At 48.0% G+C, this 17,891-nt stretch overlaps 1 protein-coding gene across 1 annotated transcript in view; it reads left to right on the top strand.

Annotated features, from left to right (window-relative positions):
- The window catches only part of GPT2 (glutamic--pyruvic transaminase 2), a 34,472-nt gene extending 18,468 nt beyond the window's left edge, over positions 1–16,004 (top strand). Inside the window, exons 6-11 of the mRNA XM_037516328.2 lie at positions 4,547–4,626; positions 6,706–6,842; positions 9,948–10,122; positions 11,772–11,927; positions 12,386–12,498; positions 13,625–16,004. Of these exons, the coding sequence (XP_037372225.1) occupies positions 4,547–4,626; positions 6,706–6,842; positions 9,948–10,122; positions 11,772–11,927; positions 12,386–12,498; positions 13,625–13,715 (752 nt within the window). The 3' untranslated portion in view covers positions 13,716–16,004. The remainder of the gene's footprint in view (positions 1–4,546; positions 4,627–6,705; positions 6,843–9,947; positions 10,123–11,771; positions 11,928–12,385; positions 12,499–13,624) is intronic.
- Positions 16,005–17,891: the final 1,887 nt, after the last annotated feature.

Raw genomic sequence — 17,891 nt, 5'->3', positions numbered from 1 at the left:
GCTGGTTTTGCTCCCTGGGGTCTTAATGTGTAAAAAACAGTCAGTTAATGTGAGATGGGGGTTTGGAAAATAGCAACAGACCATGATGACTATGAATTTTGTCTGGACCACACACAGTGACCACTGCCTGAGAGGTGCCAACACGGACTGGGATATTAAGCCAGGGCTCTTTGGGTTTCAAGGCAGAACCCCCAGCTCAGGAGTAAAGGGGTCTGGTCACAGAACTGTAATGTCCAGGTGGTGAAGCTGAATGGGTGTCATTGTTCAAAGTCATGTTTCCTTCCCCTCTGCAGCACTGTATGTGTTTGTCCATTCCTCAACTCGACAGGCATGTCTAAGTACTGCTGTGTCCTTAGGACTGGAGAAAAAGAAGCTCTGTTCTTGTCCTCAAGTTTGCATGCGCACACTGGAATTGTTTGTGTATGGTGGATGTCATTTTCTCTACTTAACTGTTACCAGCCTGACCAAGTCTACTGAACTGTAGGCTTTCTGAGGCCCAGGTCCTTGCTCTTTTTCTCCTTGCATTCCTCTTAGCATTATGTGAACATGGTTTTGAGATTCTTGGTGCTCAAATCTTTGCTGCACATAACAGTATACAGTTTGTGGAATTTCAGGCACGAGAGGACAACACTAGGAGGGTCTGCAGCAGGCTCCAGAATGTATCCCTCAGAATCTATCAGAGGGAACGGTGGCTGCTTCCTTCGAGACTCGAGGGCTTTCCTCTCAGAATCCCAGAACCTGAGCTTGCTTCATAGGAAGTCCAGTTGGTGCTGCTTGACAAGAGAAGAGTCAAACCCTTCATACAGGAATTGGTTCCTTGCTTAGTACAAGCCTGAAATCCTGGCTGAATCATTGCATGCTCTTAGAAAAATTGTCTTTCTATTTTCTCCAGACATATTCTTGACAGTCTCACATAGGCTAAAAAAAAAAGATGTTTTTGTTTTTGACAAAATACTCTGCATATTATTCTGCATCAAGATATAAATAATGCATATGCACCTAAACATGTATGTACTTAATATCCAGAAATACACATCTATTTCTTGCTTATAGTGAAGAAGTTACCAGCCTGACCAATGCAGTGCTTTCCAGAGAGCATGTGAGTGCCCCAGGCATCCCAGGGTCATGCTCACGTAGGTCGGAGGAAATACTGGGAGCAGGTTCCACAGTCACCTGGTTGCATTTATTCCTTTCCCACCTAAACCATGACCCTGAAGGGGGGAACCTTGGGGTGCACAGCATCCCCGAAGATGCCTGGCTCCCACGTCTCACTGATGGGATGCCAGCACTGGTGTGCAGCCTCATTCATGGGGTGCTCATTCCACACAAATTTATTGTGCACTTGTTGCCATTGGCTTTGAGGGTGACCAGTGATTGGTGCAGTCCTCTCCCCTGCCTAGCGGGGGCGCTGTGCACCGCCGTAGGCACGGTAAGGGAGAAGTGTACTAGCTCCAGCCGGCTAATGTGTCCTCTCCGTTACCTGCTGGTGTGCTGGGAGGAGCTGAGCTGATTGATTTAATCCTTCCCTTTTCCCCCTCCCTTTTATTTATCTGTTTTTATTGAGGTGGCATTGATTTAGAACACCGTATAGATTCAGAGGTCTGGCTTCCTACCTCTCAGGCATACCACACCACATTCACCACCAAGGCATCCATGTCCTTTGCCACAGGCCATTGGGTCTGCTTCTTCGACCCCTCCCCACCCCTGTTTTTTTCTGTTTTACGTTATTGTTAATATTTTGACAGGATAGGATTTCTCCTCTCAGGTGTGGTAACCGTGGCTCTCCCACCACCAAAGCACCCATAGTCCTTTACCATAGTCCACTGTGTTCTCCCCCACCCCGCCACCCCCTTTTCTCCCCTCCCCCTTTCCCTGGGTCTCCCCATCCTTGATGCCCCCGATTTATGGTCAACATTCAAGGATTGGTTTTAAAGTTTGTCTTTTTTTTAAAAAAAGATTTATTTTATTTATGCATACAAGAGGTGGGGTACAGGCCAGAGGTGTGGAGGGGGTTTGAGAAGATTCACCAGAGACAGAGTGGGGAACAGAATAGGTGGATCTACTGAAATACACTGCTGAGGGGAGCAGCGGGTGAAATGGAGAGGCCATGTGGGTTGCTCCCTGGCTGGGGATTGAACTCATGCTACAGAGTGCTGAGACTTAATCCCTTGTGCCACCAGGGAGGCCCTAAAGTTTGTCTTTGTTTTACCCTCGGTTTGGTTTTCTCTATATTCCATCAGTATTTATCTTTCTCCTTTTTGCTCACTTCACTTAGCATAAGCCCTCTCAGCTCCATCCATGTTGCTACAAATGGCATGAGTTTATCTTTTTTGATCACTGAGTAATATTCCATTGTGTATATATACCACATCTTTTTTTTTTTAATTTTCTCAGAAAACCAAGTTTCTTTTGTTATTATTTTTGTAAAACTTTTTTTATTTTATGTATTTTTTTTTTTTTTCCATAGAGGCACGCTTCATCCATTTGTCCGCTGGTTTGTCCGTTTGCCCTGTTTACACATGCACTGGGTACAGTCAGAAGCGCGGGAGGGCGAGAGAATTCACCAGAGCCAGAGCGGGGAGCAGAGCAGGCAGAAGGACCGAAGTACACTGCTGAGGGGAGCAGCGGGCGGCAGGAGAGGTCTGCGCGCCATGTGGGACCCTCCTCCGGTGGCCGGGGAGCAGCCGGGGATCGAACCGGCGCCACAGAGGCCGCGCGCAGCCTCGCAACCCAGCGCTCAACCGCTGCGCCACCGGGGAGGCCCATATTTTATGTATTTTTTACATCATTTTTCATTTTTGTACAATGTATGCATTTTCATCTTGGTTATAGTCCCCATACAATCCCCACCACCCTTTTTTTTTTTAAATTTAAATTTTATTTTTATATTCCCCATACAATTACAACCCCCTTATTTTACCCCTTATTTAAGTTTTCTAGATTCCTGCTATGAGTGAGACCATCTCGTACTTTTCTTTTTCTTTCTGGCTTATTTCGCTGAGCATGATCCCTCCAGCTCCATCCATGTTGCTGCAAATGACATGAGTTTTTCTTTTTTGATTGCTGAGTAATATTCCATTGTGTATATGTTCCACATCTTCTTGATCCAGTCATCTATTTTTGGGCATTTGGGTTGTTTCTAAGGCTTAGCTATTGTAAACAGTGCTGCTATAAGCATAGGGGTGCAGGTGCTCTTTGGAATTGATGTTTCTGTGTCCTTTGGGTAAATACCTAGGAGTGGAATTGCTGGATCCTATGGAAGCTCTATGTTTAGTAGGTCAAGAAATCTCCACACAGGGCCTCCTGGTGGCGCAGCGGTTAAGCGCTGGGTTGCGAAGCTGCCCGCAGCCTCTGCAGCGCCGGTTCAATCCCCGGCTGCTCCCCAGCCACCGGAGGAGGGTCCCACATGGTCCCACATGGTGCGCAGACCTCTCCTGCCGCCCTATGCTCCCCTCAGCAGTGTACTTCGGTCCTTCTGCCTGCTCTCTCCCCGCTCTAGCTCTGGTGAATTCTCTCACCCTCCCAAGCTTCTGACTGTACCCAGTGCTTGTATAAATAATAAATAAATTTTTAAAAATTAATTAATTAATTAAAAAAAAAAGAAATCTCCACACAGCTCTCCATAGTGGTTGGACCAGTTTGCACTCCCACCAGCAGTGCAGGAGAGTTCCTTTTTCTCCACACCCTCGCCAACATTTGTTGTTGCTAGTTTTTTTAATATGTGCCATTCTCACTGGTGTAAGATGGTATCTCATGGTAGTTTTGATTTGCATTTCCCTGATTACAAGTGATGTTGAACATTTTTTCATATGCCTGTTGGCCATTTGCATTTCCTCTTCAGAGAAGTTTCTTTTTAGCTCTTCTGCCCATTTTTTGACTGGATTATTTTCTTTGTTTTTGTTGAGTCTCATCAGCTCTTTGTGGATTTTTGTGATCAGTCCTTTATCATTAGTGTTGTGTGCAATAATGTTCTCCTAGTCGGTGGGGTTTCTCTTTGTTTTTGTTATTGTCTCTTTTGCTGTGCAGAAGCTCTTTAATTTGATGTAGTCCCAGCTGTTTATCTTTGCCTTCACTATCACTGCTTTGGGTGATGTGTCTGTAAAGATGTCTTTGAGGTGCATGTCACGTAGTGTTTTGCCTATATTTCCTTCTATGTATTTTATGTTTCAGGTCTTATGTCTAGTTCTTTAATCCATTTTGAGTTGGTTTTTGTGCATGGTGTGAGGTAGTGGTCAAGCTTCATTCTTTTGTATGTGGAAGTCTAGCTTTCCCTGCATTGGAAGAGGCTTCCCTTGTTCTAGTGCATGTTCTTTGTCTCTTGTCATAGATGAGTTGTCCATATATGTGTAGTTTTATTTCTGGGCTCTCCATTCTATCCTATTAGTCTGTGTGTCATTTTTGTCCCAGTACCGTGCTGGTGTAAGATGAGGCCTTGCCCCAGCAGCCTCCCTGGACACGACCCTGGGTTGGGTTCTTACCTAGGGACTATTTAAACAGCATTACAACCTACATTCTGGTTTTGTTTTTTGTTGATTTTTTTTTTTAGGTCAGGTGCAAAGCAGGAAGTGCATAGAAGATGTGATTCACTTTGCCTGGGAAGAGAAGCTGTTTCTCCTAGCTGATGAGGTAAGAGTGGCCCTAACGCTCTCCTCAGAGAAGGGTGAAGGTGAGCTTTCACTTGCAGTGGGAGCAATGCAGGCCTGACTGTTCTGTGTCTAGAGAGTTTTCAAACCAGGGATGAGGATGTTAATTCAATGTAACAGCTTAAGAGTCTGTGACCTAAATCTAATTCAAACCACTTTAAACTTAAGAAGAAAAAAAAGTGTTGATTGCAGTGTGGGAACTGTATCTTCCATATTCTCCCTCATTCCATTCTGCTGCATTGGCCTAACAAGGGCCTGCTATATTCCCTGCCTGGAGAGAGAGCCTTTCTTCCTGGTGGGTCTAGCAAACATCTCAGAGCTGAGCCTCATTGGTGCAGCTTGGGTCAGATGCCCATTGCTGGACCAATCACTGTGGCCTGTCAGTTACAATATGCAAATAGACCAGGCATTGAGCAAGGAACAGGGTCTCTGCCCTGTGCTGCTCCAGACCAGGGAGGAGAGAAGAGAAGAGAGTGATCCCTGAGGTCAAATCGAGGGGCTCATATCTTTGGAGAGAAAGTTGGTGCTGGCTGAGCTTATTGCCGGGATCCTGTCCTTCCTGTGCTTCCATATCCACCATCTCAGTTCTCACAGCCTATGAAGAGGGGAGTCTTAACCCCATTCTGAACCCCATTCTGGAGCCTGTTCTTGCCTACCTTGCAAGCAAGAGCTTATCAAATCCTGTTTCACAACATTTCTGAGTGATTTCTGGTTAGTTGTAGCTTCTGGCACACTTGCTTCATTTCTTTGCTCCTGAGCCTCTCTACCGCCCCCCACCCCCAGCTTATTAAATTGTTGCCCTGATTACTAGCAGATGTGCCTAAGATCTTCATTTCAAAAGGAGAGAAGGGATAGCAGAGTAGCCCATGGGTTTTCTTGTGATCTGGTACACAGACCTCCTCCCCACTGGGTCTGGGAAAAGGGGAGGGAATGGGGAGAGCAGCAAAGGGACAAGGGGACAAGGGGAGGTCAAAGCAGTGGGAAGAGGAGGAAGCTCTGTCCCCCTGGGCAGTGATGCAAGGAAGTTCCTGCCCCCCCGTCCACCACAGTGCCTGATCTCCAAAATGGGTGTGGGGAGTCCATCTCTAAGGGCAGAGCGGGGTGCCTGCCTGCTGTGATCACTGAGCTGTGCAGATAGGGAAGAACAGAAGAGGTGGAGTTGTGAGTGCTGTTCACACTTACAGTCTAGGGGAGACTGAGACTGGCAGTGAACGTGGTGTTGGAACAGGCTGAGAGAACAACAAGGTCAGCTGTTCAAGCAGGGAGGTCAGAGACACGGTACATGAGCTGCCGCCATTATTTATCTTTTGAAGAAAGTAATATTTTTTTTTTTGCAATATTTGCCTTTCTCTGCCTGACTTATTTCACTTAGCATCATCCCTTCAGTTTCATCCATGTTTTTCAAATGGCAAGAGTTCATCCTTTTTTTTTTTTTTTTTTTTTTTAAAGATTTATTTATTTATTTATACAAGCACTGGGTACAGTCAGAAGCGTGGGAGGGTGAGAGAAGTCACCAGAGACAGAGTGGGGAACAGAACAGGCAGACTGACGAAGTACACTGCTGAGGGGAGCAGCGGGTGTGGCAGGAGAGGTCTGTCACACCATGTGGGACCCTCGCCAGCGGCTGGGGATTGAACCGGTGCTGCAGAGGCTGCAGGCAGCTTCTCAGCCCAGTGCTCAACCGCTGCGCCACCGGGGAGACCCTCTTTTGAAGAAAGTAAATGTCTCACTGCAGAAAGAAAATTTGGCTAGACAGGTAGGAGCTCTTGATGTCATCACTAGTTGGATGAGGTAGAAAGGTCTGGAAGCTGGGTGGAGGGTGAGTCTGAGAAATCATGTAGGCAGTCCAGCTCAAGGCTGTTTGTCCTGGAAGGTTCCTGTGGGCATGCTCTTCCCTGGAAGCAGTGCTGGAGGTTGGGCTTCACAGCACACAGCCTAACGGGTGTTGACCCTGACTCTCCAGGGCCCTAAGGGGCTCTCCCCCTTGGCCACACTTGATAGCAGCGTGCATGGGTTCAGGCTCCTGGGGGATTCTGGGTGACTGTTCTGTCCTGTCCTACAGGTGTACCAGGATAACGTATACTCTCCGGACTGTAAATTCCACTCATTTAAGAAGGTGCTTTACGAGATGGGTCCTGAGTACTCCAGCAACGTGGAGCTCGCCTCCTTCCACTCCACCTCCAAGGGCTACATGGGCGAGTATGTTGACCTCCACTGCCTCCTGTTTCCTCTGGGCCTTCTTGGCCCTGCTGCTCCTCTGCCCTGCCCCAAGGTGAACTCACTGGGCAGAGACAGCCCTCTGTATCTGCTGCTTCTGCTGATGTGAGAAGCAGAGGGGGCAGCCTACACCCCCAGCCCCTCCCTCCAAGGAGCTCCATGTTGTAAGGATGGCCCTTGAGCAGAGGCTTGTATAAAAAAGGTCATGCTTTAAAGAAACCCAACTATGGATAAATGATGAAAATTATAGAACCTTCCAATGCCACTGTTTTTTTCCAGACCTGTCACTGTTGTTCTGATATTGACAGAAGTCTGAGGGCCCAGGGAAAGCAGATTGAGAGGACAGATGCTGTCAGGCCTACGGGCCAAGCTTTGTGAGCTCTGCATGTACCTTGCCTTAGCACTGGGGTCAAAAAGCAGTGAATCCTGTATTCGTTCATCCTGCTAACATTTACTGTGCATCTGCTGTAAGTTCACCACTAATCTCAGCACTGAGAACATTGCAGTCCACAAACCTTGTGGTTTGGGCTTCTTTGCTATAGCAGCTCACCCTGAACCCTAACTAATACATTAGCCTGTGCCCTAGAGGGGCCATTGATTCAAGCCTGGCATCTCCCTGAACAGGCTCTAGGGTTGGGGATGTGTTTCATTGGTGCCAAAGAGTATCAACCTGAAGACTTTTGCTGGAATTTTCTGCTACCTGAAAACAACCAATCCAAAACTGAGCAAAGCTTATATTCTAGGGAGGAAAGAGAAGCAATAGACAAATGAGTAAAATCATGTGTTAAGTGGAGAAAAATTAAAAATCTTTAGAGAAGAGATGCCAAGAGGAGTGCTAGGAGGTTGCAGGCTTCAATAGTGCTCCACTGAGGAGCTGGCTTTTGAGTTAAGACCTGAAAGAAAGGAGGGAAGGAGCTATGTAGGTATTTGAGGGAAGAGCATTCCAGGGAGCTGGAACAGCATCTGCAAAGGCTCAGAGGTAAAGACATATCTGGCATGTTCCAGAAGCAGCATGGGGACTAGGGAAGACAGAGTGAGGAGCAAAGTGGCAGAAGTTGAGACCAAAGAAGTCACAGGAGACCACATCACCTGGGTGCTTAGGTTCTGTTTCACTCAGTGAGACGAGGCACTAGAGGATTGAGCAGATACATGGCTTCTGTTTTCCTAGGTTGATTGCAGGGTGATGGGGGAGGGCAGAGACTCAGTCAAGTCAGAAGGTTCTGGGGTGGGTAGACATGGCAGAAGATTCTGGATGTATTTGAAGGTGGAGTTGCTGGTTGGAGAAGATGGCTATGAAAGTCCCATGTTATTTGTTCAAACAGCAGGAAGAATAGAGGTACTGACAGATGAGGAAAGCTATAAGAGAAGCAGATTTGGGGGAGATGGGGAAATGGTTTTGGAGGCATTCAATTTGCAAATGCCCAATGCATGGCCAGATAGATAGAGAAGGTCCAAGGACTGGGGCTGAGCCCTCACTGCCCAGACACTGGGAGAGGAGTGGGGTCCTGGAAAGGGGACTGAGGAGGACAGGCAGTGCATTTGCAACTTGAGGCCTTCATTCCCTTACATGGCAGCTGTTTCACTGTGTGCCTGGTGTCACGATGGAGATGGAATCTCACCCATTGAGCAGGAGGCCATTGTCAGTGTGAAGCTTGGAGAAGTATGTGGGCCTGGTGGAGGGAGCTGTGGGGTGGTCGCCTAGCTGTCTTTGGCTTTATTTGATGTGGGCAGGGTGAATTGATGCCAGTCTTTTCCGTCCGCCTCAGTGGCAGAGCTGGCTCCTTGCCAACATCATGTGCTGCGAACCTTTTTTTTTTTTAACATTTATTTATTTATGCATACAAGAACTGTGGTATAAGCCAGAGGTGTGAGGAGTGAGAGGATTCACCCGAGAGAGTGGGGAACAGAACAGGCAGACTGACTGAAATACACTGCTGAGGGGAGCAGTGGGCGAGTCAGGAGAGGTCTGCTGCCCCATGTGGGTTGCTTCCTGCCTGGCGGGGGATCAAACTCGTGCTGTCATGGCTGGCAGTAGCTTGATAGCCCTGGAAAGTCTAGTTGAGGTATCAGGTGGGAACCTGTCTCTGCCAGTTCAGTTTGGCAGTCTGATCCCAAACCCCAAAAATATTTCATTGAGTGTCTCATTGTGTTAGGTGCTGGGGGGAGGGTGCCTGCATTTCAACACTCTTTAGTCTGAACATTATCTATCATAATGCAAAGAAGGAAGCATAGTTCCAAAAACCAGATTTGGTTCTGAAAGGTTTTCCTTAAATCACTGCATGATCTCAGCTTATTTTCATGTGATTTGACTCCTCAGTCAGAATGCTTTTGACTGTAAGAAACAGAAACTCAGTTTGAACTGGCCTACACCAGAGGCTTTTTAATATCCACATAGGTAAAAAGTCCAGGAGTAAGTTGAATCAGAGGCTTTTAGGATGTCCATGGAATATTGTCTCTGCTCTGTCTCCCTGTCTTTCTCAGTTCTGTTCTCCTTTGGGTTGACTTGTTTCCAGGCAGCAGAAAATTCCAGCAAAAGTCTTCAGGCTTGATGCTCTTTGGCATCAGTGAATCACATCCCCAGCCCCGGAGCCTGTGCAGGGAGATGCCAGGCCTGAATCAATGGCCCCTTTGGAACAGGGATTAGTGTATTAGTTAGGGATCAGGCTAAGCTGCTGTAATAAAGACGCCCCAAAATACAATGGCTCAAGCATGATGGAAGTAAAGCTCCCTTTGACATAATAGTCCAACAGTGAACAAAGTCCAGGCAGGCTCTGCTCTCCAAGGGCATTCAAGGACTGGGGCTGTGGCATCTACCTATGGCACCGAGGCCACTGCTCCAGCATCTCCATGTCTCAGTAAGTGGGAAAAATGAAAGAGGACAGAAAGAAATGCCTTTTCCTTGTAAGGAAACAATGTAGACTGTGTACATGTCACTTCCCTTCACCTTTCATTGACAAGAAATTAGCTACCCCGGCTGCTCAGCGTTGGGCATGGGGAAGGTTGCAGAAGACTCTGGCCAACTGAATTGTCATTACTTGTCATTACTCTCTCTGATTGGTGTGTCCTCGCCCCCTCTTTACCTTCCAGGTGTGGCTACAGAGGAGGCTACATGGAGGTGATCAACCTGCACCCTGAGATCAAGGGCCAGCTGGTGAAGTTGCTATCGGTGCGCCTGTGCCCGCCCGTGTCTGGGCAGGCCGCCATGGACATCGTTGTGAACCCCCCAGTGCCAGGAGAGGAATCCTTCGAGCAGTTCAGCAGGGTGAGTTTGCATCACTGCTGGGGCGGGGTCCCCAGTGTTTGGCACCCCCTCCTGTCTAGCTGCAGGCGCCTGCCTTTAGGGGTGTGACCTCTAGGGGGTGCTCCTGGTTCTTTATGATGCTCGCCCCACTCCCACAAGGTTGTCTGAGGATGCAGCTGTGAAGTGTTTGGAAGGGGAGCACTGTGTTCCCCTCACCTGTGAGCACTATGGGTAGGTAGACACCCAGAGGGAAGGGCGTTGTGTCCTGAGAACACCTTGGGGTATTGTGTAATTAAGGTAAAAAGGGGACACAGATGGGTATGGCCTTGATCTAAGCCTTGGGTCTACCCCTTTCTTAACCCCATGTCCTCACAGCTCCAAGAGGTCCAGCTGGACCATTGCAAGTGGCAAAAACCCAACTCAGACTAAGAAATCTATGGATTATATAACGAAGAAGTCAATTCCCAACTCTCCCAGACTCACATCTATTTTCATTTAAATTGTGGTAAAATACACAGAACATAAACTTTGTTTTTTTGGTTTTTTTTTTAAAGAATTTTGTGTTCCTTTTTTTTTTTTTTTTTTTTAAGATTTATTTAATTATACAAGAACTGGGGTATAGGTCAGAGGCCAGGGAGGGTAAGAGAATTCACCAGAGACAGGATGGGGAGCAGAACAGGCAGGCGGACCGAAGACTCTGCTGAGGGGAGCAGCGGGCAAGGCAGGAGAGGTCTGCTGTGCCATGTGGGTTTCTCTCTGGCCAGCTAGGAATCGGACCCCACTGCAGAGGCTGCGGACAACTTCACAGCGTGGCACTCAACCCGCTGCGCCCTCGTGGGTGCCCAAACTTTGTCTTTTTAACTGTACAGTTTAGTATATACAGTACACCCATATGCAGTCATCACCACCACCCATCTCCAGAACCACTCATCTTCCCAGACTGAAACTCTGCTCCCATTAAAAACTAGGCCCCGCCCACCATTCTACTTCCCGCCCCTGAATTCAGCTACTCTAGGTGCTGTAGGTAAGAGGATTCATACATTATCTGCCCTTTTGTGTCTGGTTTATTTGACTTGGCATGTCTTCAGAGTTTGTCCATGGTTTGTCCTTTTTAAGACTGAATAATACTGCATTTTGGCTCACCTAGTCATGGGCAGGCCCTACCTCCTGGTCTGATTCTGCTCCAGCTTTTGGACACATGTCCAGCGGTGAGCCTGCCACTGATCTGCTTTTCCTGCGTCATGTTGCCCATTACACCGTACAGACTGAGAGTGGGGAAGGGTAGCCCCAAATGAAGTGGTATGGCTGCTTCTTAGGAGCTTGCTCTAAGATCTTCCATCTAGGGCTAAGTCCATTCAGACTGCTGAGAAAGAACTGGTTTTCCTTGTTTTCAGGATTGACATCCTGGTAAGAGAATAGAACCATGACACCTGTGGCCAGGAACTCCCTGCATGCCCGCACCGCAGGGCTTGTGGCAGCCTCGTGGCTGAGCATCTGTGAAGAAGCTCCTGCAGGGGGGCATGCATCTTGCCCACCTCCCAGATTTGCAGTGCTTGTGGATGGCAAACACGCCTTTTACCAGTGTGTCCCCTTACCTGGCACTGAAGGGAGCTTCCTGTGGCTGGAGCCATTCTGGGGTGCTGACTCCTATGCTTTCTCTGTCTCGTCAGGAGAAGGAGTCCGTCCTGGGGAATCTGGCTAAGAAAGCTAAGCTGACAGAAGACCTCTTTAACCAAGTCCCGGGAATTCAGTGCAACCCCTTGCAGGGGGCCATGTATGCCTTTCCTCGGATCTTCATCCCTACCAAGGCCGTGGAGGCCGCTCAGGTCTGGGGCGCCAGTGCTCTCCCGGGTTTCACTTTGAATTGCTGGGTTGGGGGCTACTTCTTTCTTCAGGGAGCAAACATGCTGGCCCTGGAGACTTGAGTTTTGTGGGCTACGTTTACAGAGGGGTTCTCAGAGGCCTGGCCCCTTGAGTGTGTTGTGGTGATGGGCAACAGCTGGTTGGTCCCAGGAAGCAGTGCTGATCCGGGCTCTGTTAGCACTGGTGCCCTGAAGCCCGGTGCCCAGCCGTGTGAAGAGCTAAGTGGACACTGGGGATGTGTGAGCACCCCTCCCTACCCGGCCACTGTGCCCTAGAACCATGATCCTGTAGGAAGCAGAGGGGTGAAAGGCTTTGCTGTGGGAAAGAATTTCTACTATATTTGGCCATGAGTGTTTAATGCTGTGTATGTGCAGTTGCAAGCCAGGAATGAATCCTAAGTTCTGTCCTGCTCCCCACGCAGGCCCATAAGATGGCCCCTGACATGTTCTACTGCATGAAGCTCCTGGAGGAGACTGGCATCTGCGTGGTGCCTGGCAGCGGCTTCGGGCAGAGGGAAGGAACCTACCATTTCAGGTACAATCCTGCTCCGCACCCGGGGCTGGCCCCACGTTTGTCTTGGGAAACAAGACACAGAGTACAGGCCGGCCTCCAAGGCCCGGAGGTGTACGGGCTTGGCCTGAAGTTACCGAGACCCCCTCCAGGTTTGGGAAACCTGGAGGTGGTCTCCAAGATCATCTCCTTGATCACTGTCTCCCCTCCACTGCTGCATCTGTCATGTGTGCCGTCTGAAATGTTCCCCAAGATGTGCTTTCTTCTTTACTCTCTGTCCCTTTTCAGCTCTGTAACAGCAGCATCCAGCATCCAGGCGCTCAGTAGTTCAGGGCCTGCTGAGGTGCTTCATCCACAGCACAACGGAGGTGGCTCCACGTGCTGTTCTTGCTTCCCAGAGTGAGCCTTGCCTGTCCCTGCACAGACGGAAACTCTTGGACCTGCGCGAGCAGGCACAGCTCAGCCAGGTTTCCCACTGAGGCCAGTCCGTTCCATTCAGAACAGCGCTTTCTCCATGCCCGGTGCTCTCAGATGTCTCCTGCAGCAGGAGCTAAAAAAGGAAATGTCATGAGCTTCGTTAGCATCTGGAGCCAAGTGTTGAGTCAGTCAAGGTCGTGGGCAAGGTCATGTGCATACCTTTTTGCCTGAGTTAGGTTCACCTCAACATTCTACAGCTCATTCAAGAAGTGATTAATGCTGGGGAGCATTTAAATCTTATTGGAGCGGGGCTGGTGGGTGGGGGGGTTAGTTACCATGGCAACCAGGGATTCCTTTGTTGGGAGGGGTGTGGCTGGAGGTTCTCAGTGTAAGAGACTGTGGGGTGGAGATTTCAAAAAAGCCCCGTGTAGCAGGAGTGGATTTTGCTCTGTGCTCTAGAGAAAGTTCTGTATGTTGGTGATGGTGTGATGAGGTAGCAGTGGCTTAGCCAGAAGGCTACTGCCAGCTCGCTGCTTTTGTTCATATGTACTAGCAGGAAAACAAGTGTGCAAATGGGAAAGAAAAAAGAAAAAAGGGGTTCTATAGGCACCAGATGCTATCCAGCCACACTTCCTGGCTTCCACGTCTACATGAAGGAATGAGTTTTGGGGTTCAGTGCTTGCTGCTTTCCCAGAGCAACTGGGTCCAGGCTGACACTGTTCTCTCTCAACAGAATGACCATTCTGCCTCCAGTGGAGAAGCTGAAGACGGTTCTCCAGAAGGTGAAGGATTTTCATGTAAAATTCCTGGAGAAGTACGCGTGAGGCCTCCTTGGGCCCCAGAGGGAGACCAAGCCCCCGGCCTTCCTCCTGATGCCCACCCAGGCCAGACTGAACTCACCTCCCCCAGCGACTCTGCCTCAGGCCTCACAAAGGTCACCAGTCGCGTTGTCGTTTCCCCAGGAGACTTCTTTCTCTGTGCCTTGATGTTGGGAGCACTTAGCAAATGTGAATTGAGGATGTCTCAGAGCCCTGTTTTTTCTCTTTTTTGATGCAACCAAAGTAGAGGGGACTTGCTCAGCGTCCATGACCAGCATTCTCTGATCTGTTCTGTTGCTTTTAGAAAGTTCATTTAGGGGTTAAAATAATCAGGGTGTGTTGGGTGAGGTGTTGCAGATCTGCAGAAACAGGGTGTCGGGAAATGTATGACTTAACTACGATAAGGACTGGAAATCCCAAACTCATCACCGTGATCTGTGAAATAAAACCCTCAGCGTTGTGAAAATCTAGTCCTTCAAACAGGAGAGCCTAGAAGATCGTGGAGGCTCAGAGGACCCCCGGCCTGGCCTGGAGGCAAACAGCCTGTCTCAGACAGGAATGGGGAGAGCAGCAGCATGTGAAGGTGGCTGGACGCCAGGCTAGCCTGTGGCAGCCACTGGGGACTATGGCCAAGGTCATGAGAGCTCCTGCAGGGGAGGAATGTGAGCCAGACTCTAGTTGAACTGGGATTCGACTTGGGAGCATGCAGCTGCAGTGAGGACTCTGCACATGAGGGCCGTGGGGTGAAGATTCTCCTGAACATAATTAGGGTGGGACCCCCAGCTTGAGGTCTCCCTGGAGTTCAGGAACACTGGGTACAGCCCAGCAGTTTCCCAGTCCCAGGAAAAGATTCTGCTTGATGGCCGGTGGCTCCATCCCCCTGTTAGCCAGCAACCCCTTTCTCCCAGGGCTTGATGGAGCCTTTACATACATTGCCCCTCGCTGGCGACAGCAAAGACAGGTAAACACTGAAAAGGCCCAGAGGGAGGGGCATCTGACTGTGGTCAAATCCCCTAGTGTCAGAGTTATTTCAAACTGAATTTGGTCCTTTTCCTAGCTCTTAATTGGTCAGAGTGCCTGGCACCTTGGCTGCAGTGGAAGAGTAGATGTGACCCAGTCTGAAGTTAATGAAAATGTTTTAATGCAGAGTGTTTTGCTGCCCAGGCCGCAGAGCATGTGTTGAGGCTTTGGTGGTCACTATTCTGGAGGATCATCCACCGAGGTTGCAGCTCAGCTGGAATTAGCAAACCTGAGTGGCAGCCCAACCTGCACACCTGGACAGTGGGCGCTACAGCAGGTGTGGTGCCCGCCTCTCCCACTGGCTGCCCCCGGTGGCACTTTGGAAAGCCAAGGCCCGCCCAGGAGCCTGAGGACCCAGCAAGTCCTAAAATGGAGTTAAAGGAACTGGAAAGAGAAATCTGAAGAGGCTGAAGGAGTAAGCTTTGAAAGCAGCCTCCTAGGCTGTGATGTCCTTGCTGGGTCCATGCAGGGGATTGCAGCAGAAACTTTGAGGCTCCCCACCCTAACATTACCGCCCTCTGAAGAAGTAGCCACAATCTCAAAAAACAAAGGGAATCCTTCCTTTAAAAATTGAGAAAATTGCACTTGTACTTGTGTGGTCTATAAATTAGGATGTGTCCCAGAGTTGTAAGATTTCTGGTGGAAAGGTTAAACGGGAGAAGCTAGTATATTTTTTATATTTTTGTAACAATTGCTTTTTTCATGGAGGGAGGAGGGGTTAGTATTTGTAGTCTTAACAAGTCCGGTAGTTTTTTTATAAATCTCTTCAGATGATAAATAATCCCTAAAAACTTTGCAATGTTTACATGATTTTTTAAAAAAGATACCGAATACACTTGGTTTGCTTTTAAAATAAAATAAATGAATAAAAACATAATATAGTCAACTGGTTTAGAAAGCTTAGGTTTAAGAGTTAACTTCAGGTAGGAACAGCCATGACAAGAGATTTGACTTTCTGCAGATTCTATTGTAATAATTTTCCTATTTGGGCACTGCCAGAGCACATCAAGTCATTTAGGGTCAGACTTAACTCCAAACCTGGGATGTTTTCTGTCCTTCATCCGCATGTGGGGGGTGCTGGACTGTACCTCGGGTGGTCGGTCACCTCACTCCTTGAAGCCAGGCTGGTTGTTTCAATGTTCTGTGGAGTTAGCAGGAAGAGCAGACAGGCCTGCCTGGCCCTGTTTTCCAATCTAGATTCTCACAGGCATCTCCTGACAAAGGTATTTAATGATAGCTCTGCTGGAAATTTCTAAACAATAAAATACATGTCCAAAGCAGAGACTGTGTTTTCATTATAATTGAAAATTGAATGGATATCATTAATGTGTCTTCACTCTTTATGTTTCCAAAAATGAACACTTTCCCCCAAATACCATACACTTTAGCCATTACTTCTCAACATTTCTTCTTAGGTGTCAGCCCCAAGTACACTGAGTTGTTATTTTTTTTGTCACTTGTGGTAGGGAAACTTCATGGATCCTTCGAAATGGAATGTTAGATTTTCTAATTGACATGAAATAAGAAATAGTAGCTGCTCTTGGGGGCAAGCGGGGGTGGGAGGTTGAGAAGACCTTTGAGGCCAGGGGAGAAGGGGAGTCTCCTATCTAAAGGATTTCATTCATTTCCCCCAGACATTCCCAGATCCACATCAATTTTGATATGTGGTTTAGGAATTCAAAACTTTTCAGCAAACAACTATGAACCAGAGACACTCTTTGGGGGTGGGGGGGGGAGGGATTGGGGTCAAAATTGGGGTTGCAATTGTATGGGGAATATATATTAAAAAAAAAATTTAAAAAAAGAAAAAAAAAACTTTCCATCCTCCAAAACTCCTATATTGTTATCAAAGAAAAATTGAAAAACATAAGAGCAGTGCTCTCATTTGGGAAAAATGGAAATCCACTAAAATGCACCATAAGCAGAAGAGAGGAATTTATTGCCTCTGTCACCGGTAACTTGGAGGGAAGCTGGCTTGAGTTCTCACATTCACCATGTTAAATACAAAGCCTGACTTGCCCATGTCCACATTGAAAAATTCCAAGGAGGAAATTGATTGCCCTCCGCTTGCCCCATAAGCCCTCACCTGAAGCATGTGGCCTGGGAGTGGGAGAGGGCAGGGACTTGCAATCACCAGCACTGTTGGGTCTACTGGGTGGGATGCTGTTCCCTGTAAATGGGACTTGGAGTGGCGCTACACCTCCAAACCTGATTCATCACAGGTGGCCTTTTATTTATTTTATTTATTTTTAAATATTTTATTTATACAAGAACACTGGGGTACAGGCCAGATGTGCAGGAGGGTGAGAGGATCACAAGAGACAGCGGGGAACAGAACAGATAGACTGACTAAATACACTGCTGAGGGGAGCAGCGGGTAAGGCAGGAGAGGTCTGCTCGCCATGTGGGTTTCTCCGGGGATCGAACCTGCACTGCAGAGGCTGCGGACAGTTTCACAGTGCTGCGCTCAACCGCCTGCACCACCAGAGAGGCCCCCAGGTGGCCTTTTAGATGGGTAAGGTTGGGTAATTGTTCAAGGTGGGCTGAGGGTCATTGCTGGTTGATTAGGGCCTGGAGACGCCCTGCATCTTCCCTCACCATACATAGACCCAGAACACACACATCTCTCTTGAAGAGTAGACTTGGTGTATTACACAGTTTACTAAATAGATAGGGAGCAAGAAACAGTTATTCTAAGTCATCTTCAGTGTAGAACTTGTCCCCACACCTAGAGAGGCCTGAGCAAGTGTTTGATTAGAACGCATGGGGCCATGGGCTTCTAGGAGATGGGGAGGCAGAGCTTAGTAAGATGGGGTCAGTGTCCTCAAAAAGACTGCATGTGAAATGGCCTCCAGCCAGTTCAGTGCTCAAATTCTATCCAACCAGAGACATTTTTTGTTTCCTCCCCAATTTGACTTGCTTTTGCTCGGAGACCTCCCCTTGACGTCTTTTTGAAGACACTAAAAACATCCAGGGTCCTAGTGGCACTTAAGATCAGGGCACAAAAGTATGCATTTCAAAAATGTATAAAATTCATTTTGACAATCTGATTATCAAAGTAAAAATGTCTGTGTGGAAAAGTTAGAAAATAAACGTCAAGGAGAAAAAATGAAATCTTATAATCCTCTAAGGAGAGTAACATTTTGAGAGATTTCCTTAGCC

This window comes from Talpa occidentalis, unplaced genomic scaffold (genome assembly GCF_014898055.3).
Source record: "Talpa occidentalis isolate TD23 unplaced genomic scaffold, MPIMG_talOcc4v2.1 talOcc4.17, whole genome shotgun sequence".
NCBI classification, from domain to species: domain Eukaryota; kingdom Metazoa; phylum Chordata; class Mammalia; order Eulipotyphla; family Talpidae; genus Talpa; species Talpa occidentalis.
This window is presented reverse-complemented; position numbering and strand designations above follow the sequence as displayed.